The sequence below is a fragment of the Dendrobates tinctorius genome, unplaced genomic scaffold, assembly GCF_039654945.1.
Source record: "Dendrobates tinctorius isolate UK_male_01 unplaced genomic scaffold, ASM3965494v1 ptg000113l, whole genome shotgun sequence".
NCBI lineage: Eukaryota > Metazoa > Chordata > Amphibia > Anura > Dendrobatidae > Dendrobates > Dendrobates tinctorius.
The window spans coordinates 342,394-366,750 of NW_027361781.1; the positions used below are offsets into that span (position 1 = coordinate 342,394).

The window sequence follows — 24,357 nt, forward strand, 5'->3', positions numbered from 1 at the left end:
GCGTCCTCCCGCCCGGCTCCACGCTCGTCGCTCGTCGTCACAGCAGGAAGCGCCGCAGGAAGCTGATGACGAGAAACAGTCCAGGACGTTCTCGCGTGATCAGCGATAACAAGCGGGGGAGCCGGTCGTAGGTAAGTATCAGACATAGCGATATCGCTAGCAATATCGCTTAGTGTGACAGTACCTTAAGTCCATCTAGTTCAACCCATATCCTGTCCTAACCTGCCCTAACATGTTGATCCAGAGGAAGGCAAAAAAACCCATGTGGCAAACAGTAAGCTTCACATTGGGGAAAAAAATTCCTTCCCGACTCCACATACGGCAATCAGACTAGCTCCCTGGATCAGCGCAATATTAAGGAAACTAGTGTATATACCCTGTAATATTATACTTTCCAAGAAAGGCATCCAGTCCCTTCTTAAATTTTAGTAGGGAATCACTCATTACCACATCATATGGCAGAGAGTTCCATAGTCTCACTGCTCTTACAGTAAAGAATCTGCGTCTGTGAGTATGCTTAAACCTTCTTTCCTCCAGACGTAGAGGATGCCCCCTTGTCCCCGTCACAGGTCTAAGAGTAAAAAGATCATTAGATAGGTCCTCGTACTGTCCCCGCATATATTTATACATTGTAATAAGATCACCCCTAAGCCTTCAATTCTCCAAACTAAATAACCCCAAGTGTAATAACCTGTCTTGGTATTGCAGACCCCCTAGTTCCCTAATAACCTTGGTCGCTCTTCTCTGCACCCGCTCCAGTTCAGCTATGTCTTTCTTATACACCGGAGACCAGAACTGTACACAGTATTCTAAGTGTGTTCGCACTAGTGACTTATATAGAGGTAAAATTATGTTCTCCTCATGAGCATCTATGCCTCTTTTAAAGCATCCCATTATTTTATTTGCCTTTGCAGCAGCTGCCTGACACTGGCCACTAAATGTGAGTTTGTCGTCCACCCATACACCCAGGTCTTTTTCAGTGACAGTTTTGCCCAGTGTTTTACAATTAAGCACATAATAATACATCTTGTTCGTTCTACCCAAGTGCATGACCTTACATTTATCCCCATTAAAGCTCAATTGCCATGTATCAGTCCAAGCTTCTAGTTTACATAAATCCTCCTGTAATATAAAATTGTCCTCCTCTGTATTGATTACCCTGCAGAGTTTCGTGTCATCTGCAAATATTGAAATTCTACTCTCTATGCCCCCTACAAGGTCATTAATAAATATGTTAAAAAGAAGCGGGCCCAATACTGACCCCTGTGGTACCCCACTGCTAACCGTGACCCAGTCCGAGTGTGCTCCATTAATAACCACTCTTTGTTTCCTATCCCTGAGCCAGCTCTTAACCCACTTACACATATTTTCCCCTATCCCCATTGTTCTCATTTTATGTATCAACCTTTTGTGTGGCACCGTATCAAAAGCTTTTGAAAAGTCCATGTACACCACGTCCACTGCATTCCCTTGGCCCAGTCCGGAACTTACCTCTTCATAAAAGCTTATCAGATTAGTCTGACAGGAGCGGTCTCTTGTAAACTCATGTTGATATTGGGTCATGAGGTTATTCTTCTCCAGATACTCCAGTATAGTATCTCTTAGAAAACCCTCCAGGATTTTACCCACAGTTGAGGTTAAACTCACTGGCCTATAACTTCCAAGTTCAGTTTTTGTCCCCTTTTTGAATATTGGCACCACATTTGCTATACGCCAGTCCTGTGGTACAGACCCTGTTATTATGGAATCTTTAAAGATTAAAAATAATGGTCTATCTATGACTGTGCTTAATTCCTGCAGTACTCGGGGGTGTATCCCATCCGGGCCCGGGGATTTGTCAATTTTAGTGACTTTTAGACGCCGCCGTACTTCCTGCTGGGTTAAACAGGTGACATTTAATGGAGAATTTTTATCCCTGATCATGTTATCATCATGGGATTTTCTTGTGTAAATACTGTTGAAAAAAGTCATTTAGCATTTTGGCTTTTTCCTCATCCTCATCCACCATTTCACCCAGACTATTTTTAAGGGGACCAACGCTATCATTTTTTAGTTTATTAGTATTTATGTAGTTAAAGAATATTTTGGGATTATTTTTACTTTCTCTGGCAATGAGTCTCTCTGTCTCAATCTTTGCTGTCTTGATTTGCTTTTTACAGAATTTATTTAATCTTCTGTATTTAGTTAATGCCTCATCATTACACTTGCTTTAATTCTCTAAATGCTTTATTTTTATCTCTTATTGCGCCCCTTACAGCTCTATTTAGCCATAGTGGTTTCCTCCTATTTCTGGCATGTTTATTCCCATACGGTATATATTGTGCACAGGTCCTATTCAGGATGCTAATAAACGTCTCCCATCTTCTTTGTGTATTTTTATGTCTCAGGATATCGTCCCAGTTAATTCCACCAAGATCATCTCTCATCCGTTGGAAATTTGCCTTCCTGAAGTTTAGTGTCCTTGTAACCCCTCTACTACACATCTTATTAAAGGATACATGAAAACTTATTAATTTGTGATCACTAGTGTTGAGCATTCCGATACCGCAAGTATCGGGTATCGGCCGATACTTGCTGTATCGGAATTCCGATACCGACATCCGATATTTTTTCAATATCGGGCATCGGAATCGGAAGTTCAAAGTTGATTGACAGCCGAAATGACGTCATCATGATGCGCGGTGTGTGCGCATCATGATGCGCCGTCATTTCGGGCCTTCCGGGGGTCTCTGCCGGCCTGCCGGGGGGCTGTGCCGGCCTGCCGGGGGGCTGTGTGGACTGCCCGGGGGGCTGTGTGGACTGCCCGGGGTCTGTACCGGCCTGCCGGGGGGCTGTGCTGGCCTGCCGGTGGTCTGTGCACCCTGTGGGGGTCTGTACCGGCCTGCCGGGGGGCTGTGCCGGCCTGCCGGTGGTCTGTGCACCCTGTGGGGGTCTGTACCGGCCTGCCGGGGGTCTGTGCTGATGTCCGGGGGTCTGTGCAGGCATCGTCCGATGGGACTACAAGTCCCATCTGGCGATGCCTGCTACCATGACAGTGATTGACACATTAGCCAATGATGGGACAGTAGTAGTCCCATCATCCGGCTAATGTGTTAAATGTTTAAAAAAAAAAAAAATACTACATACATACTACATACATACTACATGCATGCTACATACATACCACATATATACTACATGCATGCTACATACATACTACATGCTACATACATACTACACATATACTACATGCATGCTACATACATACTAGATACATACTACATGCATGCTACATACATACTACATATATACTACATGCATGCTACATACATACTACATGCTACATACATACTACATACATACATACTACATGCTACATGCATGCTACATACATACTACATGCTACATACATACTACATGCATGCTACATACATACCACATATACTACATACATACTACATGCATGCTACATACTACATGCTACATACATACCACATATATACTACATACATACTACATGCATGCTACATACATACTACATGCTACATACATACTACATATATACTACATGCATGCTACATACTACATACTACATACATACCACATATATACTACATGCTACATACATACTACATACATACTACATGCATGCTACATACATGCTACATGCTACATACATGCATACTACATACATACTACATGCATGCTACATACATACTACATGCTACATACATACCACATATATACTACATGCATGCTACATACATGCTACATGCTACATACATACTACATACATACTACATGCATGCTACATACAATACATACATAGACATACAGTACATATAACATAGAGTAACATACTTACCAATACTTGTCACATTGTTCCCCGAAGCCATTGTCGTCTACGGAATAAATATTAACATAACAAACCACAAAAATACTCACCCATGATCCGAAGCAGTCCACGAGTGTGTCCCACGACGATCTTGGGTAGAGAACTGCAGCATCAGCTGATGCTGCCGCTCTCTACGGGCTGCAGGAATCCAATGACGGAAGGTAGGTATCCTTCCGCACTGTATTCCTCCGCCACTTAAAAAAAAAAAATCCCTAGTCTCACTTTATGGTAAAAGCTGTATTTATTCCGTAGACGACAATGGCTTCGGGGAACAATGTGACAAGTATTGGTAAGTATGTTACTCTATGTTATATGTACTGTAGGTCTATGTATGTATTGTATGAATGTATTGTATGTAGCATGCATGTAGTATGTATGTAGCATGTATGTAGTATGTATGTAGTATATATGTGGTATGTATGTAGCATGTAGTATGTATGTAGCATACATGTATGTAGTATGTATGTAGTATGTATGTAGTATGTATGTAGCATGCATGTAGTATGTATGTAGTATGTATGTAGCATGTAGTATGTATGTAGCATGTAGTATATATGTAGTATGTATGTAGTATGTATGTAGTATGTATGTAGCATGTAGTATGTATGTAGCATGCATGTAGTATGTATGTAGTATATATGTGGTATGTATGTAGCATGTAGTATGTAGCATGCATGTGGTATGTATGTAGTATATATGTGGTATGTATGTAGCATGTAGTATGTATGTAGCATGCATGTAGTATGTATGTAGTATGTATGTAGTATGTATGTAGCATGTAGTATGTATGTAGCATGCATGTAGTATGTATGTAGTATATATGTGGTATGTATGTAGCATGTAGTATGTAGCATGCATGTAGTATGTATGTAGTATATATGTGGTATGTATGTAGCATGTAGTATGTATGTAGCATGCATGTAGTATGTATGTAGCATGCATGTAGTATGTATGTAGTATATATGTGGTATGTATGTAGCATGTAGTATGTAGCATGCATGTAGTATGTATGTAGTATATATGTGGTATGTATGTAGCATGTAGTATGTATGTAGCATGCATGTAGTATGTATGTAGTATGTATGTAGTATGTATGTAGCATGTAGTATGTATGTAGCATGCATGTAGTATGTATGTAGTATATATGTGGTATGTATGTAGCATGTAGTATGTAGCATGCATGTAGTATGTATGTAGTATATATGTGGTATGTATGTAGTATGTATGTAGCATGCATGTAGTATGTATGTAGTATGTATGTAGTATGTATGTAGCATGTAGTATGTATGTAGCATGCATGTATGTATGTAGTATATATGTGGTATGTATGTAGCATGTAGTATGTAGCATGCATGTAGCATGCATGTAGTATATATGTGGTATGTATGTAGCATGTAGTATGTATGTAGCATGCATGTAGTATGTATGTAGTATGTATGTAGTATGTATGTAGCATGTAGTATGTATGTAGCATGCATGTAGTATATATGTAGTATGTATGTAGCATGCATGTAGTATGTATGTAGTATGTATGTAGCATGTAGTATGTATGTAGCATGCATGTAGTATATATGTAGTATGTATGTAGCATGTAGTATGTATGTAGCATGTAGTATGTATGTAGCATGTATGTAGTATGTATGAAGTATGTATGTAGTATGTATGTAGTATGTATGTAGCATGCATGTAGTATATATGTAGTATGTATGTAGTATGTATGTAGCATGTAGTATGTATGTAGCATGCATGTAGTATGTATGTAGTATGTATGTAGCATGTAGTATGTATGTAGCATGCATGTAGTATGTATGTAGCATGTAGTATGTATGTAGCATGCATGTAGTATGTATGTAGTATATATGTGGTATGTATGTAGCATGTAGTATGTAGCATGCATGTAGTATGTATGTAGTATATATGTGGTATGTATGTAGCATGTAGTATGTATGTAGCATGCATGTAGTATGTATGTAGTATGTATGTAGCATGTAGTATGTATGTAGCATGCATGTAGTATATATGTAGTATGTATGTAGCATGCATGTAGTATGTATGTAGTATGTATGTAGCATGTAGTATGTAGTTAGCATGCATGTAGTATATATGTAGTATGTATGTAGCATGTAGTATGTATGTAGCATGCATGTAGTATATATGTAGTATGTATGTAGTATGTATGTAGTATGTATGTAGCATATACACTCACTGGCCACTTTATTAGGTACACCTGTCCAACTGTGTGTTAAGACTTAATTTCTAATCAGCCAATCACATGGCGGCAACTCAGTGCATTTAGGCATGTAGACATGGTCAAGACAATCTCCTGCAGTTCAAACCGAGCATCAGTATGGGGAAGAAAGGTGATTTGAGTGCCTTTGAACGTGGCATGATTGTTGGTGCCAGAAGGGCTGGTCTGAGAATTTCAGAAACTGCTGATCTACTGGGATTTTCACGCACAACCATCTCTAGGGTTTACAGAGAATGGTCCGAAAAAGAAAAAAAATCCAGTGAGCGGCAGTTCTGTGGCCGGAAATGCCATGTTGATGCCAGAGGTCAGAGGAGAATGGGCAGACTGGTTCGAGCTGATAGAAAGGCAACAGTGACTCAAATTGCCACCCGTTACAACCAAGGTAGGCAGAAGAGCATCTCTGAACGCACAGTGCGTCGAACTTTGAGGCAGATGGGCTACAGCAGCAGAAGACCACACTGGGTACCACTCCTCTCAGCTAAGAACAGGAAACTGAGGCTACAATTTGCACAAGCTCATCGAAATTGGACAGTAGAAGATTGGAAAAACGTTGCCTGGTCTGATGAGTCTCGATTTCTGCTGCGACATTCGGATGGTAGGGTCAGAATTTGGCGTAAACAACATGAAAGCATGGATCCATCCTGCCTTGTATCAACGGTTCAGGCTGGTGGTGGTGGTGTCATGGTGTGGGGAATTTTTTCTGGGCACTCTTTGGGCCCCTTGGTACCAATTGAGCATCGTTGCAACGCCACAGCCTACCTGAGTATTGTTGCTGACCATGTCCATCCCTTTATGACCACAATGTACCCAACATCTGATGGCTACTTTCAGCAGGATAATGCGCCATGTCATAAAGCTCGAATCATCTCAGATTGGTTTCTTGAACATGACAATGAGTTTACTGTACTCAAATGGCCTCCTCAGTCACCAGATCTCAATCCGATAGAGCATCTTTGGGATGTGGTGGAACGGGAGATTCGCATCAGGGATGTGCAGCCGACAAATCTGCGCCAACTGTGTGATGCCATCATGTCAATATGGTCCAAAATCTCTGAGGAATGCTTCCAGCACCTTGTTGAATCTCTGCCACGAAGAATTGAGGCAGTTCTGAAGGCAAAAGGGGGTCCAACCCCTTACTAGCATGGTGTACCTAATAAAGTGGCCAGTGAGTGTATATAGTATGTATGTATGTAGTATTTTTTTTTTTTTTTTTTTTTTTTACATTTAACACATTAGCCGGATGATGGGACTACTACTGTCCCATCATTGGTTAATGTGTCAATCACTGTCATGGTAGCAGGCATCGCCCGATGGGACTTGTAGTCCCATCGGACGATGCCTGCACAGACCCCCGGACATCAGCACAGCCCCCCCGGCAGGCCGGCACAGCCCCCTGGCAGGCCGGTACAGACCCCCACAGGGTGCACAGACCCCGGGCAGTCCGCACAGCCCACCGGCAGGCCGGCACAGACCCCCGGCAGGCCGGCAGAGACCCCCGGAAGGCCCGTACAGACCCCCGAGAGGCTGTACAAGGGCAGGAAAGGGTTTTTCCAATTCCGATACCGGAAGTCTCATAGACTTGAATGGGACTTCCGGTATCGGCATCGGCGATACCGATACTTTTTTTAAAGATCGGCCGATGCATTCCGATCCGATATTTTGAAGTATCGGACGGTATCGCTCAACTCTAGTGATCACTATTACCCAAGTGACCCCCAACCCTTACATGTGATATGCGGTCTGGCCTGTTGGTTAATATTAGGTCTAGCAGTGCCCCCCCTCTTGTTGGGTCCTGAACCAGTGGTGAAAGGTAATTGTCTCTCATAGTAGTCAAAAACCTATTACCTTTGCTGGAACTGCAGGTTTCGGTTCCCCAATGTATTTCAGGGTAGTTGAAGTCCTCCATAATAATGACTTCTCCTTGAGTCGCAGCTTCATCTGTTTGCTTTATGAGGATATTCTCTGTTGCTGCCATTATTTTTGGAGACTTATAACAAACCCCTATCAGTAATTTATTATTTTTCCCCCTCCCCTTATCTCCCCCCACAGGGACTCTACATTTTCATTAGATTCATATATATTATCACGCAGGATGGGTTTTAAAGATGATTTTACATATAAACACACGCCTCCCCCTCGCTTATTTGTACTGTCATTTCTGAACAGACTATAGCCCTGTAAATTAACCGCCCAGTCGTGGCTCTCATCCAGCCATGTCTCAGATATCCCCACCATGGCAGAATTATGCTCCAACAACATTAACTCCGATTCCTCCATCTTGTTGGCGAGGCTTCTGGCATTAGTATACATGCACTTTATGTATCTCTCTGTACCTCTATTCTAGTGGTCATAAACTTGTAAATAACTCATGAAAAAATAAAGTTATGTTAAAACCAAGCACACTATTGTTTTTCTTGTGAAATTCTCAATAAGTTTGATGTGTCACATGACCCTCTTCCCATTGAAAAAATATAAAGTTGGATCCAAAATGGCCGACTTCAAAATGGCCACCATGGTCACCACCAATCTTGAAAAGTTTTCCCCCTCCCATATACCACTGTGCCACAAACAGGAAGTTGATATCACCAACCATTCACATTTTATTTAGGTGTATCCATATAAATGGCCCACCCTGTAGTTATATTTTTGTACATTGGATCAGTATTATAGTAGTTATATTCTTGTACATAGAGGGCAGTATTATAGTAGTTATATTCTTGTACATAGTGATCAGTATTATATTAGTTATATTGTTGAACATAGGGACAGTATTATAGTAGTTATATTCTTGTACATAGGAGCAGTATTATAGCAGTTATATTCTTGTACATAGGGGGAGTATTATAGTAGTTATATTCTTGTACATAGGAGCAGTATTATAGTAGTTATATTCTTGTACATAGGGGCAGTATTATAGTAGTTATATTCTTGTACATAGGGGCAGTATTATAGTAGTTATATTCTTGTACATAGAGGGCAGTATTATAGTAGTTATAGTCTTGTACATAGGGGGCAGTATTATAGCAGTTATATTCTTGTACATAGAGGGCAGTATTATAGCAGTTATATTCTTGTACATAGAGGGCAGTATTATAGTAGTTATAGTCTTGTACATAGGAGGCAGTGTTATAGTAGTTATATTCTTGTACATAGGGGCAGTATTATAGTAGTTATATTCTTGTACATAGGGGGAGTATTATAGTAGTTATATTCTTGTACATAGGAGCAGTATTATAGTAGTTATATTCTTGTACATAGGGGCAGTATTATAGTAGTTATATTCTTGTACATAGGGGGCAGTATTATAGCAGTTATATTCTTGTACATAGAGGGCAGTATTATAGCAGTTATATTCTTGTACATAGAGGGCAGTATTATAGCAGTTATATTCTTGTACATAGGGGCAGTATTATAGTAGTTATATTCTTGTACATATGGGGCAGTATTATAGTAGTTATAGTCTTGTACATAGGGGGCGGTATTACAGCAGTTGTTTTATAATAGTCGCATATTGGTGGCAGTCATGTAATTTACCAACTTAGGCTTTTTCCTGGCTTTGCCTTGCTGCCCCTATTCCTGCGCAAACACTGAGCAGTAGCAAAGGCTTCCAGTGTATGCACATAACTTATTAAATCTGCACATGTGCTTAGCGGGTTTAGATACAGTTTAATGCCTTCACAGAAATAGACACGGCATTTTAAGGATAAAAATGCTTCAATGAAGGAAGAGTCAGACAAGGATTACACAGTAAACGCACCTTTGCAGTACACACTCACATCCTCATCATGGGTACAATCATGGTAGGACCACATGCGATGCTTGCATTTTTCCAGTGATGGCTCATTTCCGTTGCACTGGACATCATCTAACAAGATTTTTCCGCTTGATTTACCAAACCTCTTCCTCCCTGGTTTGTACGGCTGGCAGAATCCACAATCTATCTGACTGCATGTAACATTGGCGTCCCGGTCATCCCAGAGGTCATCACATACGCTACCCCACAGACCATCATGATAGACTTCCAACCTCCCGCTGCATCTGCTGGGCCCATCCACAAGTCTGATCTTGAAAGGTTCTGTTAAAATGACATTTAGTTATAAATATGGATGTAGAAGTAAATTTAGAAATAAAATCATAACAAATAATTGAATATAAAGAACATTGAGTGGGTATTAAATCTATCTATCTATCTATCTATCTATCTATTATCTATCTATCTATCTATCTATGTATCTGTAAGTGGGTGGTGCTGTTATGGACAGTAAGAGACACGCTGCCACTTTAAGAGACAGCACCCCCTTGTTTGGTGTGATGGAATGTCCTGCTCCCCCTGCAAAAGACTGTGTTATGAACGGCCAAGACTGAAGAGGGGAGGAGTTGAGCCTGTGAGACAGACAGAGAAGGAAGCTGCTGCTGAGAACGGCTGTGCTTGTAGCTGTGAAAAAGGTCTCACAGCCTGGGATATATTGGAATTGTGAAATTGAACAGACCCTTCGGGTATAGCAAAGGTGGCTGTCCTGTGCTATTTTGAGAAGCCACGAAGAGACCGAGAAAAGGATTTACAGTTTCCAGGATCACCTCCAGGACCCTGAAGCAAGGAGAAGACTACGTGTCACGCATCTACCAGACAGCTGTGTACCACCATACTGGACTATTGGGGGCCCCCGGGACTGGACCTAAGTCCCCAACGTTACTGTGAGTTTGTTCCCATTTGTGCACATGTCAGGGCCTAGTGTAGGCTTCAACAGATAGAACACGGCAGCAGTGTGGCCTGTTTCGTAGAGGCCAGGGAGGTTATACGTAGAGTAGCATCATTCTTTGTTCATTGTTTGGATTTGCCTGTGTGAAATATATTGATCCTGTAATAGTTGGAGCACCGTGCTATTTGACTGCCCAGCTAAAGAATACAAACTCTTATAAATTGTCTTTTGCCACTGCTTACCCCTGTATGCACCTTCCTTATCCACTTCATTCCTTGCCTTCCAATACATTTACCCTTTGTTGTTTGCACCTCATCTTGTGTACCGTAGACTCCCTGCTCCGTGGTGGTTCCCCAGCCATCGCTTCATATCTATTATCTATCTATCTATATCTATCTACAGAATCGCTTATAAAAGAGGAGCGGAGAACACCCACACTGACGCCCTATCCAGAGCAAGACATGCCCCACCGGGAAAGAGTAAAGATGAGGTGCTGGAGGAAGAGGAGGTTTCCCGGTTCTGAAAGACCGCTGGAACCGTGGCGGCCACACTGGACCAAATACAGACCCCACCATCATGAAGGAGTGTTGGGAAGATCTCAGGATGAGTAGGTCCAGTTGCAGCAGGAAGATCGTGAACTTCCTCTGTTCAGACAATGGGTAACACTGAAGAAACTGCATAGTCAGGAACAGCGGAGTGCTCTGATGCCAGAAGCATTGAAGATACTCCGGCAGTGGGAACACCTCCAGATGAGAAACAGGTTGTTATATCGGAAGGTTCAACTACAGAAGGAGCTTGGAGCTTCCTGGCAGGTGGTGATTCCAGAGACAGTGCTGTCTACTGTGGCCACTGAAGCCCACAAAAAAGGGTCTCACTCCGGTCTTGAAAAAACTCACCAGTGGTTACAGCAGTTTGTTTACCACCCACGGCTAAGAGCAGCGGTCGAGGAGGCTTGTAGACTTTGTTGGGCCTGTGAGTTGGCCAAGTCCCCAAAACAAAGAGCTCCTACTGTACTCAGACGATAGTAACCTCAGCCCCCCTGGAACTGTTGACCATCGACTATTTGACCATCAGGCCGGCTCACCAAGGATACAACCACTGTCTAGTGATGGTGGAGAGAGAGGGAGATCGCCTATGCTAGCCGGTCCCTTTACAATTCCGAATGCAACCCGGATAACTACAGTTCCTTCAAGCTGGAGTTGCTGGCGTTGTTGTGGGCCATGATGGAGAGATTCGCGGAATACTTGTCCGGCTCGGAGGTGCTGGTGCGCACTGATAACAACCCGTTAGCGCATCTGGAGAATGCCAAGATAGGGGCCCTGGAACAACGCTAGGTGGCCTGGATGGCTAAGGGATTGCCAGAGGCGAGGCAGGGATTGCTGGAAGCGAGGCAGGGATTGACAGAAGCGAGGCAGGGATTGCAGAAGGAATAGAAGGTGCCGGGAAGGCAGGGAAAGCTTGAGAGATGCCGCTCTGTGTACATTATGCTGCATTTGTGATGGATACCCTTCTGCCAAGTAAAGTTGAATTGTTAAAAAAGGACATTATCTCTGCATTGGTTTGTGGAGCTTGTGGAAGCGGAGCTGGCGTGACAGTAAATGTGAGTGTACTGTTAAGCACGCGACACATGCAGCAGAAGACACATTGTATTTCATCTGTGGGGCGTCAGGGTGTGGGAACAGTACAGCCCATTGTCACGACTACCACCTTGGCCGCCTTACATACAGTGGGGCAAAAAAGTATTTAGTCAGTCAGCAATAGTGCAAGTTCCACCACTTAAAAAGATGAGAGGCGTCTGTAATTTACATCATAGGTAGACCTCAACTATGGGAGACAAACTGAGAAAAAAAAATCCAGAAAATCACATTGTCTGTTTTTTTTTCATTTTATTTGCATATTATGGTGGAAAATAAGTATTTGGTCAGAAACAAAATTTCATCTCAATACTTTGTGATATATCCTTTGTTGGCAATGACAGAGGTCAAACGTTTTCTGTAAGTCTTCACAAGGTTGCCACACACTGTTGTTGGTATGTTGGCCCATTCCTCCATGCAGATCTCCTCTAGAGCAGTGATGTTTTTGGCTTTTCGCTTGGCAACACGGACTTTCAACTCCCTCCAAAAGGTTTTCTATAGGGTTGAGATCTGGAGACTGGCTAGGCCACTCCAGGACCTTGAAATGCTTCTTACGAAGCCACTCCTTCGTTGCCCTGGCAGTGTGCTTTGGATCATTGTCATGTTGAAAGACCCAGCCACGTTTCATATTCAATGCCCTTGCTGATGGAAGGAGGTTTGCACTCAAAATCTCACGATACATGGCCCCATTCATTCTTTCATGTACCCGGATCAGTCGTCCTGGCCCCTTTGCAGAGAAACAGCCCCAAAGCATGATGTTTCCACCACCATGCTTTACAGTAGGTATGGTGTTTGATGGATGCAACTCAGTATTCTTTTTCCTCCAAACACGACAAGTTGTGTTTCTACCAAACAGTTCCAGTTTGGTTTCATCAGACCATAGGACATTCTCCCAAAACTCCTCTGGATCATCCAAATGCTCTCTAGCAAACTTCAGACGGGCCCGGACATGTACAGGCTTAAGCAGTGGGACACGTCTGGCACTGCAGGATCTGAGTCCATGGTGGCGTAGTGTGTTACTTATGGTAGGCCTTGTTACATTGGTCCCAGCTCTCTGCAGTTCATTCACTAGGTCCTCCCGCGTGGTTCTGGGATTTTTGCTCACCGTTCTTGTGATCATTCTGACCCCACGGGGTGGGATTTTGCGTGGAGCACCAGATCGGGGGAGATTATCAGTGGTCTTGTATGTCTTCCATTTTCTAATTATTGCTCCCACAGTTGATTTCTTCACTCCAAGCTGGTTGGCTATTGCAGATTCAGTCTTCCCAGCCTGGTGCAGGGCTACAATTTTGTTTCTGGTGTCCTTTGACAGCTCTTTGGTCTTCACCATAGTGGAGTTTGGAGTCAGACTGTTTCAGGGTGTGCACAGGTGTCTTTTTATACTGATAACAAGTTTAAACAGGTGCCATTACTACAGGTAATGAGTGGAGGAAAGAGGAGACTCTTAAAGAAGAAGTTACAGGTCTGTGAGAGCCAGAAATCTTGATTGCTTGTTTCTGACCAAATACTTATTTTCCACCATAATATGCAAATAAAATGAAAAAAAAACCAGACAATGTGATTTTCTGGATTTTTTTTTCTCAGTTTGTCTCCCATAGTTGAGGTCTACCTATGATGTAAATTACAGACGCCTCTCATCTTTTTAAGTGGTGGAACTTGCACTATTGCTGACTGACTAAATACTTTTTTGCCCCACTGTATCTATCTATCTATCTATCTATCTATCTATCTATCTATCTATTATCTATCTATTTATTATCTATCAGTCTATTATCTATCATCTATCTATAATCTACTATCTATCTATATCTGACACATTTGCATTTCTTAACATTAATTGAACTGGACTCTGAACTGGTAACACATTATAATGGGGAATGATTTCATACCTCTGCATGTCACCCAGACATCTTGCTTGTAGAAACACTTGTGTTTGGTCAGAGGAGACACCGGACATTCATTTAGAGATTTCTCATCCCCGATGCATTTCACCTCATTCATCCAGATAGTGCCGCTTCCTTTTTTTAGCGAACCACAAGGCATGGCGGATATAGGAGAACCGCAATTTAGCTCTTTACACACCACCTTGGAATTGAGTTTGCTCCAGTTATAGTCACACACAGTGGCCCATTCCCCATCATGTTTCACCTCCAGTCTCCCTGCACAACGACTGCTCCCACTCACCAGCTTGACTTTCAGGAACTTTTCTAAAATCCGCAAGAAGACAGATTGTAACTGGGACATTATTAGACACCTCTGTATATGATGGTACAACATATTAGGAGACATGTTTTGGGTTCTAAAGGGTATCTGATCTGCATTTAGAGGTCTGCTATGAGGTTTGGAATATTTTAAGGGTCTGATTTGGGTTCTGTATTTGTTTAGGGGGCCTTTTTAGTGAGTGAGGAGGAAGGGTGTATTCATTTTGGAGCGTGCTGAAGATATACACTATGTGGGTTTTTATTTAACACCTATTGCTCCCAGTGTAAACCAACTGGCCCCATTGCCTCTGGTGTATATCGCCCGCAGATATATAACACCTAGACCCTCTCCCCCAGTATTTAACATCTAGCCCCTAGCCCCAAGTATATAACATCCAGCCTCTCTTCCCCCATGGTATAACATATGGTCCCTCACCCCCAGTTGTATAACATCCAGTCCCTTGCCCCCAGGATATAACATCAAGCCCCTAGCACCCAGTGTATAACATCCAGCCCCTCACCCTCCAGTGTATAACATCCAGCCCCTCTGCCCCAGTGTATAACATCCAGCCCCTCGCCCCGAGTGTATAACATCAAGCCCCTCACCCCCAGTGTTTTCCATCCAAACCCTCGGCCCGAGTGTATAACATCCAGCCCCTCGCCCCCACTGTATAAGATCTGGTCCCTTGCCCCCAATATATAACATCCAACCCCTTGCTCCTTGGTGTATATCAGGTCTCTTGCCCCAGATATATAACAAACGGCCCATCACCCCTCACGTACAGTGGGTTTGGAAAGTATTCAGACCCCTATAAATTTTTCACTCTTTGTTTCATTGCGGCCATTTGGTAAATTCAAAAAAGTTCATTTTTTTCTCATTAATGTATACTGTGCACCCCATCTTGAATGGAAAAAAAAACAGAAATGTAGAAATGTTTGCAAATTTTTTAAAAAAAGAAAAACTGAAATATCACATGGTCATAAGTATTCAGACCCTTTGCTCAGACACTCATATTTAAGTCACATGCTGTCCATTTCCTTGTCATCCTCCTTGAGATGGTTCTATTCCTTCATTGGAGCCCAGCTGTGTTTAATTAAACTGATAGGACTTGATTTGTAAAGGCACACACCTGTCTATATAAGACCTCACAGCTCACAGTTCATGTCAGACCAAATGAGAATCATGAGGTCAAAGGAACTGGCCAAGGAGCTCAGAGACAGAATTGTGGCAAGGCACACATCTGGAAAAGGTTACCAAAGAATTTCTGCTGTACTCAAGGTTCCTAAGAGCACAGTGGCCTCCATAATCCTTAAATAGAATAAGTTTGGGACCACCATAAGTCTTCCTATACCTGGCTGTCCAGCCAAACTGAGCAATCGTGGGAGAAGAGCCTTGGTGAGAGAGGTAAAGATCACTGTGGCTGAGCTCCACAGATGCAATAGGAAGATGGAAGAAAGTTACACAAAGTCAACTATCACTGCAGCCCTCCACAAGTTGGGCCTTTATGGCAGAGTGGCCCGACAGAATCCTCTCCTCAGTGCAAGACATATGAGTTTGCTAAAAAACACATGAAGGACTCCGAGACTATGAGAAATAAGATTCTCTCGTCTGATGAGACAAACATAGAACTTTTTGGTGATAATTCTAAGTGGTATGTGTGGAGAAAACCAGGCACTGCTCATCACCTGCCCAATACAATCCCAACAGTGAAACATGGTGGTGGCAGCATCATTCTATGGGGGTGTTTTTCAACTGCAGGGATAGGATGAGTGGTTGCAATTGAAGGAAACATGAATGCGGCCAAGTACAGAGATATCCTGGATGAAAACCTCTTCCAGAGTGCTCCGGACCTCACACTTGGCCGAAGGTTCACCTTCCAACAAGACAATGACCCTAAGCACACAGCTAAAATAACAAAGGAATGGCTCCAGAACAACTCTGTGACCATTCTTGACTGGCCCAGCCAGAGCCCTGACCTAAACCCGATTGAGCATCTCTGTAGAGACCTGAAAATGGCTGTCTACCAACGTTCACCATCCAATCTGATGGAACTGGAGAAGATCTGCAAGGAAGAATGGCATTGGATCCCCAAATCCAGGTGTAAAAAACTTGTTGCATCATTCCCAAGAAGACTCATGGTTGTACGTGCTCAAAAGGGTGCTTCTACTCAATACTGAGCAAAGGGGACTGAATACTTATGACCATGTGATATTTCAGTTTTTCTTTTTTAATAAATTTGCAAAAATTTCTACATTTCTGTTTTAATTCAGTCAAGATGGGGTGCAGAGTGTACATTAATGAGAAAAAAATGAACTTTTTTGAATTTACCAAATGGCTGCAATGAAACAAAGAATGAAAAACTGAACCCACGGTATAACATCTGGTTCCTCACCCACAATGTATAATATCTGGTCACATTGTCCCAGGTGTATAACATTGCCCTGGTGTAGAAGCTCCGGCCCTCAACCCTAGCGTATAATACAGCTCTGGCAAAAATTAAGAGACCACTGCAAAATTTTCATTTTTTCTGATTTTTCTCTTTATGGGTATATTCTTGAGTAAAATGTAAATTGCTCTTTTATTCTATAAACTACTGACAACATGTCTTAGAATTTCCAAGCAATAAATTTTGTATTTATTTTCAGAAAATCAGAAATAGTCAAAATAACAAAAAAATGCAGTGCTTGCAGACCTCAAATAATGGTAAGAAAACAAGTTCATAATCATTTAGAAACAACAATACCAATGTTTTAACTCAGGAAGAGTTCAGAAATCATTATTTTGTGGAATAACCATGATTTTTAATCACAGCTTTCATGAGTCTTGGCATGCTTTCCATCAGTCTTTGACACTGCTTTTGGGTGACCTTATGCCACTCCTGGTACAAAAATTTAAGGAGTTCTTTGTTTGATGGCTTGTGACAATCCAAGTTACTCTTGATTACATTCCAGAGGATCAGGTCTGGAGATTGGGCTGGCCATGACAGGGATCTGATGTGGTGGTCCTTCATCCACACAATGATTGACCTAGTTGTGTGGCATCGGGCATTGTCCTGCTGGAAAAACCAGTCCTCAGAGTTGGGGAACATTGACTGAGCAGAAGGAATCAACTGTTTTTCCAGGATAACCTTGTATCTGGCTTGATGCATACGTTCTTCGCAAATATTAACCTGCCCAATTCCAGCCTTGCTGAACCATCCCCAGATCATCACCGATCCTCCACCAAATTTCACAGTGGGTGCAAGACACTGTGCCTTGTACGCCTCTCCAGGTCTCCGTCTAACCATTAGACAATCAGTTGTTGGGCAAAGCTGAAAATTAGACTCATCAGAGAAGATTACCTTACTCCAGTCCTCTATGGTCCAATCCTTATGGTCTTCTGCAAACTTCAGCCTGGCTCTCCTTTGTTTCTCATTGATGAAATGCTTTTTTCTAGCTTTACATGACTTGAGCACTGCCTCTAGGAGCCTGTTATGTACTGTTCTTGCCATGCACTTCACCCCAGCTGCCATTTGCCATTCCTTTTGTAGGTCACTTGATGTCATCCTGCGGTAGCTGAGTGACATTCGAATAAGATGACGGTAATCCCGGTCAGTGGAGAGTCGTTTTTGCCCTTTGCTGGTCTGTAGCTTTATTGTCCCCAATGTCTGCTGCTTGACCTTGTTGTAATGCATTGCCATCTTAGAAATTTTAAGGATGGAGGCAACATGACGCTCACTGTATCCCTCTGCTAGTAAAGCCAGAATTGAGCCCTTAGTTTCCTCAATCAAGACTTTGCTTTTCAACTCCTTTGGCATGGTGAAAAGTTATTTTTTTCAATCCTATTACTTTTGGAATATTACTAGCAGTTGTTTTGCCATCCAGCTTGTCTTATTGCACGAGGATTGTGAACACCACAGCAGGGTTTTTTATACTTTCCTTCGTTAAATAAGATTTGGTTCAGGTGATCACCTAAACAGAAGCACATTAAGTAGAATGAGGTGTACTCTGGTTGGAATTCAACTGACACTGGAATGGAATGGCTGTCAGACATGTAGAGAAGCTGATTTTTATAAAACTGTGCAGTGGTCTCTTAATTTTTACCAGAGCTGTATCTGGCCCCTCGCCGTGCCTTCTGCCTTTACTAATGTGACAGAACTGCTGGTGGAAAAGAGCTCAGTGATAACAGCACCATCCTGTAGTAGGTGGTGTAACAAGTCCATTCATAACCTGTCTTTCCTCCATCCCTGTGAGTGATATTATTGAGACGTGTTAAGAGTTTGGGTAAGGCCTTTTTCTGTTCCCCATGACTGTGCCCACACCACAATGTCTATAAAGACATGACTGGAGGAGTTTAGTGTTGAAGAACAGGACCAAACCTCAAACCCATCCGACACCTTTAGGATGAGCTAGACCAGAAGTTGTGAGACTGGCTTGTCCTCCAACATCAGGATCTGATCTCACAAATGGTCTTCTGGCTGAATGGGCAAAAATTCACTCAGATACCACAAAAATCTTGTAGAACATCTTCCCAGAATAGTGGAAGCAAAGAGGGACTAACTCTATATTAATGATTATGGTACACATACTTTTGTCCATAGGGTATATCTGTTGATACTAAAAATGTACGTAGGCCTTACTATTGAATTACGTTACCTTACAGGGTAAAAAAAAGGGGCCAGGACCCTTGGGGCCAATTCAGCCCCCTTTCTTTACTATATCTTTCTAACATTTTACTAGCTGTGGACAGTGGAGCTCCAATCTGAACCTATCATTTCATAGACACAATAGATTATTGGGGACAAAATCTTTGGAACATTTTTAGTATACAACGACAATTCAAATAAATTGGGATACTGTGTAAAATTTTAAATGTAGTGTTACCAATAAAAAACAGCTGGAGGGTTAATTTACAACTAAGTCACATGACCATTTGTTACAAAGAGCATGTTAGAGAGGCCGAGTCTCTCAGAAGCAAAGATGGTCAGAGGTCATCAATCTGTGAGCAACTTTGTCTAAAAAGTGTGGAACAATGTCAGAAAGAAGTTTCTCAATATAAATTGCATTAGTCCCTATGGCACTGGCAGGTTACACATCTTGTAAGTCACTTTCAATTCAGAGCTAAGCATTATATGGAGGTGTTAGAACAACATATGCTCCATCCAGGCAATGTCTATTTCAGGTAAGGCTTTGCACATTTCAGCAAACAATGCTAAACCACATACAGCACCTATCACAACAGTATGGCTTCACAGAAGAAAAGTTTGGGTGATGAATTGGCATCCTGCAGTCCCTACCTTTCACCAATAGAAAATATTAGGCACATGATAAAATGAAAAAATCAGACAAAGACCTTGGATTGAAAAGCAAAGAGAGTCCTACATCAGAAAATAAAGGGACAACATTCCTCTCCCAAAACTCCAGCAATTGGTCTCCTCACTTCCCAAACATTTACAGACTGTTGTAAAAAAAAGAGGGGATGTTACACAGTGGTGGACACGGCCCGGGCGCAACCTTTCTGATATGTGTTGCTGTTGGGTCACCCTCCCACGGCTGTGGGGTACTCGGTACCGGGCTGGTCCTTCAGAGGGGAATGTCACAGCAGCGGTGACCCGGTCCGTGGCCCTGGGCGCCCATGTAAAAGGGGTTGAGTAATGGAATAAAGTTTATGAGTGATTCGTGACGCCACCTGTGGTGTTCGGCAAGGGAGGTGTTAACCAACGCTGCACACAGATCCTCTGGGACAGATGGTGGGGTGCAGCGGTGATGTTATAGCCCTCCACAGGCAGGGCAGTAGTCCCAGGGCAGTGTAGATGAAGAGGATGGGTGTTGGGGAAGCGGGTGCAGTGTCTGGCACAAAGATGTAGCAGTGCTGAAGAAGTTGTAGGAAGAAGGCAAGGACACAGCAAAGTGTAGTTTCTTTACCTTTACTTTGTAAGTGCAGTCCAGAGTCCAGATTACAGATGGCACAGGAGCTGATTAGCCTGGAAGCAACTTAGGAATCTCTCTATCAGATGGGTTGTGTAGTCTCCTCTCTAGCGCTTACTTGAGGTACATGCAGTACAGTGTTACACTGACGTTCCTCCTTCTTCTTCCCTTTTGGATCTACCTCGTATGGCAGACAGCTGTAGCCTTCTATCTCCTTTGGCTCACACGTCGCTGTTGTGCCTCCGAGTCTTAGATGGGAATAGAGCATTTACAGCTTCCTATTCCTCTGATTTCTGTTGCAGGAACATCAGTGTCCATACAGCCTTGGAGACCAGGCTCCAGATCATGCGCTCCAGCTGGCAATGAGCCTCAACTCTCTGCTCAATCTCCCAGCTCCTCTCTCCACGTCCACACACTTCGCCCTCCTCACAGAACTGACTACTTTCCCCTCCTGGCCCCCAGAGAGAAGCTCTTCCCCTTAGTATTGGTTCAGAGCTCCCTCTGCTGGCCTGGAGTGGGAACCGTGTTGTATGTAGAGATTATCTGTCAGAGAGACCCTTCATTGCTTCCAGGCATGACATCACACTTCCTAGGAGGAGGGTAATGCCACTGTGGCGACCGTACTCCTGGGGGCGCCACATTGTCATCAATTTGTTAATTATTATTATTATTTATTTTTAAAGCACTATTATTTCCAGTGTGCTGTATATGTGAAAAGGGTTGGACAAAGCCTGCCACCTCAGGAGAAGGACCGGTGTGACATTGGCCACATCACCGGCAAACCTTTAAACAGTATCAGCGTTCTAAGGATACTGCTAACAGCTGTGGCAAAGAAGGGAGCCATCGTCATAATGCATATAGGGACCTATGGAGCCATCATACTGCGATTAATAATACTGGATATAAGGACCTGTAGGGACAGCAAACTGCATATAGGAGGCTGTTGAGACCAGCGTACTGCATATGGCAGGCAGTGTTGGCCATCATTACTGCGTATAGGGGGATATGTGGCCATCATCATACTGCAAATAGGGGCTTTAGGGCCATCATACTGCATATAGGGAGCTGTGGGGCCATCACATCACACTGCACATACGAGGCTGTGTGGGCCAATCATACTACATGTGGGGGCTGTGGTGACCATAATTACTGTGTATAGGCGACTTCGGGGGGCCATCATAGTGCATATAGGAAGCTGTGGGTGTCATTATACTGCATATATGGGGCCATTTGCACATCATAGTGCATATAAGTAGAACTCATACAGCATATGGGAGGTTATCGAGTCCAGATATAGATCATAAGGTCAGATGGTGTAGCAATACTTGATAGGAGAGGGCAGTGTGGTGGCTAAGTCTCTTAAGATGGACAGTATAGGGGTCATATTTTGTGCAGGGAGCACAGTTAAGGGCAATTATTGTTCAGGGGCACTTTGTAGGCCAGATATCAGCGTAGGATCCTGCTATTTTTAAGGGTCTCAAGTTGGGATGTGTTATGTTCGTGTTCAGAATGGTAAGTGCAAACATCGCTCGTGGGCCCACTGTGCCACGGACCAAGGAGAGCCTGGAGGGGCATGAATAAGTGCCCCCCCAAGACTGACCCTGGAAGCACGGCAACTGAGCATGCCGCGATCCAAGGCGAGCCCGGGGAATCGTGATCACATGCTACACGAGGACTGACCTCAGACCCACAGCAGCTGACCCTCAAGGAGGTATGCAGACATTACCTAGCATCTCCTTACTATTGTTAAAGATGTTTCCAGTCTCAGGATAAAAATCTGCAGTCAATTTATATGATTGCAGACTTCTGAATACTCACTGCGTGTGCACCGCATCCTGTCAGGAGTCTCAGTGCTCAGGCACTGAAACAAGATATCACATGACCACAATTATGCAATATGCATAGTTCTTGCCACATTCCAACTATACATGTGTGGCCTTGCTCAGTTCACTTGTATTGTGCGAGGCCATGCATGTCTAGTTGGAATGTGACCAGAAGTATTCGTATCATATATTTGTGGTGGTCATATTGACCCGCTCTTGGCACCAGAGAATCCTGACATTGTGCACTGCTACGCTGGGAGTTGTAGATTCATGTGATTTCAACGTATATTGTGAGGGATAACCTGACATTGCAATTGATTACTGTATTAGGCTTGGTGCTGTACTCATGTACTGATGGTGGTTCTGGTGCTGTATTCCTCTACTGTTGGTGATTCTGGTGCTGTACTCATGTACTGATGGTGGTTCTGGTGCTGTATTCCTGTACTGTTGGGGATTCTGGTGCTGTACTCATGTGCTGATGGTGGTTCTGGTGCTGTATTCCTCTACTGTTGGTGATTCTGGTGCTGTATTCATGTACTGATCTTGGTGCTGGTGATGTATTCATGTACTGATTTTAATTCTGGTGCTCTATTCATGTGCTAATGGATGTTCCGGTTCTGTATTCATGTGTTGTTGGTGGTTCTGTTCCTGCTTTCCTCTACTGATGGCGGTACTGGAACTTTATTACTACATAGGAGACAGTGTGGTATTTCATTATATAGGATGAGTGGTCAGTCCATTTCAATGGTCGCCTCAGGCAGCAGAAAAGCTGTAATTCGCCCTGTATTATTGTACATACATATAACCTATAGAAAATGCATATTAAAATTAAGTAAACAAACTGACAGACTGGTACAGAAGGGGAGAAGATCTTGCCCTACGGTCTAACAATTTAATGAGTTAATGTTTTCAAGTTAAATAGAAAAATGTCCTAAATACGGTGATAAGAGATTTCCAAATCATTGTATTACTGTTTTCTTTACATTTTACGCAGAATTCCAACTTTTTGGAAATTGGGATTCTAAATAATATGACTTACCAAACCTTTTAGAAATATAATTAGACATAGAATACTGACCTGACAATGCAAATCCGAAAAATGAGGCTGAAAAAAGACAAAAAAATACTTAGAAAAACAAAAACAGATATAATATGTTATAAACACGCCATCCAACCACTGTATAATATACACATGTGTTCTATCATCACAATGAAAGGGGCTTACCATTTAGGAATCTGCACAAAGCTGTCTACTTTCATCACAATGTGAACAAGCCACTTAAAGATGTTTTCCTAGGCTGCATTATAGATGATTTATTCTGGTCAGTGCTGATCAGTGCAATTTTAATTCAAGGCAACCCCATGATTAGCTCAATAAAGTGCATCAAAATACAAAGTGTGCCACGTCCATGTCAGTGTTACCCAGGTACAGCGCCTTGCATTTAGTTGTGGCTTTGTCTGGTACTGCAGCTCAGTGCCATTAGTTTGAAGTTACCTGGTGCAGCTACAACCAAATTATTTAAGCATCGCTTAAATAACAATTACTTTACATAGTGACTTAACAGCAGCAACTTTTTGCATTCTTTACTGCTGAATTTCATCTCCATCAGAAATTTAAGCAAACCCCCAAAATAACTGCACGTATAAGGATTATTGTGTACTCACCCACCAGTAACAGCTCCTTACCCTTCATGGCTCCAGATAAGGACTATAAATTTGTGACGTGGAATAAAACTTTATATGTTGAGGACACACGCGGGCTCAGCACATTTACTGCTGATCTCAAATAATAGAAACTTAATAATTTGGAGAACTTGTTGCCGATAAATTTAATTTAAAAAAAATCATAAATCGTAGAGAGAAAAATATTCATGGTGCTGATATGAGCATACAGTAATTACAACGTGGCCCATTTTTAAAGCCATATTAGTGCCATCTTAGAAAAACAGTAGGACAACCAGAGTATAGCA

The 24,357-nt window shown here is 42.6% G+C and overlaps 1 protein-coding gene across 1 annotated transcript in view; it reads right to left on the bottom strand.

Annotated features, from left to right (window-relative positions):
- LOC141100980 (CD5 antigen-like) overlaps window positions 1-24,152 on the bottom strand; it is a 36,337-nt gene extending 12,185 nt beyond the window's left edge. The window contains exons 1-4 of the mRNA XM_073589750.1: window positions 24,053-24,152; window positions 23,466-23,492; window positions 14,346-14,663; window positions 9,880-10,197 (exon numbers count right to left, since the gene is read on the bottom strand). Of these exons, the coding sequence (XP_073445851.1) occupies window positions 9,880-10,197; window positions 14,346-14,663; window positions 23,466-23,492; window positions 24,053-24,080 (691 nt within the window). The 5' untranslated portion in view covers window positions 24,081-24,152. The remainder of the gene's footprint in view (window positions 1-9,879; window positions 10,198-14,345; window positions 14,664-23,465; window positions 23,493-24,052) is intronic.
- Between the last annotated feature and the right edge of the window lie 205 nt (window positions 24,153-24,357).